Raw genomic sequence first — 1,056 nt, 5'->3', positions numbered from 1 at the left:
GACTATTTCCTTAATGTCTTACTTGGATACAAAATAACATTCTCACCTTTTTGATGATGACCAGTCTTTTCCCCAACCCCTCAAATTTCAGGTCTCATTGTCCATGAAGGAGCTGCAGTTTACAGAGTGTTTAAGCGCTGGCGAGCTGTCAACTTACACTGGGATGTATTAAATTATGACAAAGCCACAGACATCGAAGAAAGTAGCCGGGGAGAGTCTTCCACAAGCAGGACTTTATGGTTGCCGTTGACGGCTCTGCGGAACAGGAACTTGGTCCACCCAACCCAGTTGACCTCCCCAAGGTTTCAGTGTGGCTACGTGTTATTACATCTGTTCAATCGAATGAGGGCCCATGAAGATTTGTCAGAAGATAACAGCTCGGGGGAGGTTGTGATGAGAGTGACTTCAGTGTGACAAAGCTGAGAAGGTGCGGTGTGGACCACCCTGCACATTTTGGAATGTAATTGCAATGAATGGCAAAACCATAGCACTTCTAAAAACACACATCTATGAACTTTTTAAAATTTATGCTTTTTATATGAACATTTGAATTGCAAATACATTTTTCTGAAAAAAGAGTCCTCCTGTTCTTTGCTTTCTAATTTATCACATCTTTTATAAGTTGGTACTTGAAATCATTATATGTATTATTTAACTCTACTTGGTTAAAAGAATGATAAAAGTTATACTTAAGGTCAAAACTATTTTTTCTTGCTTGTTTTAAATATATTTTTATCAAACGTTTTGCTCCATGTGTAATTTTTCAGGCATGCTATGAATGGGGAAGCATTTAGAATGCTGTGGGAAATTTCCAAAGTGCCCATCAAGGACAAAGCAAAACATCCTCTGCGATGCTCACACTGGTCCTCCTCATGCGTCCGGCTGGTAGTCAATCTAAGCGTGACTTTTTTGTGTGGGATCAATTAAGCTGTCACCAGGAATGCAAGTCTTAGGAATTATGGCTTGTTTTCTAACTTCTGAAATAGCTCAGAGAGCTTATAAAAAGATACAGATGATTGGAATAAAAATAGTCTTACAGACATACTTCAAAGATAC

At 38.8% G+C, this 1,056-nt stretch overlaps 1 protein-coding gene across 1 annotated transcript in view; it reads left to right on the top strand.

Annotated features, from left to right (window-relative positions):
- The window catches only part of MARCH11 (membrane-associated ring finger (C3HC4) 11), a gene marked incomplete at its 5' end in the record, with an annotated part of 116,088 nt that extends 115,674 nt beyond the window's left edge, over positions 1 to 414 (top strand). The window contains one exon of the mRNA XM_010858809.1: positions 92 to 414. Within this exon, the coding sequence (XP_010857111.1) occupies positions 92 to 414 (323 nt within the window). The remainder of the gene's footprint in view (positions 1 to 91) is intronic.
- Positions 415 to 1,056: the final 642 nt, after the last annotated feature.

Source organism: Bison bison, unplaced genomic scaffold (genome assembly GCF_000754665.1).
Source record: "Bison bison bison isolate TAMUID 2011002044 unplaced genomic scaffold, Bison_UMD1.0 scf7180017864440, whole genome shotgun sequence".
NCBI lineage: Eukaryota > Metazoa > Chordata > Mammalia > Artiodactyla > Bovidae > Bison > Bison bison.
This window is presented reverse-complemented; position numbering and strand designations above follow the sequence as displayed.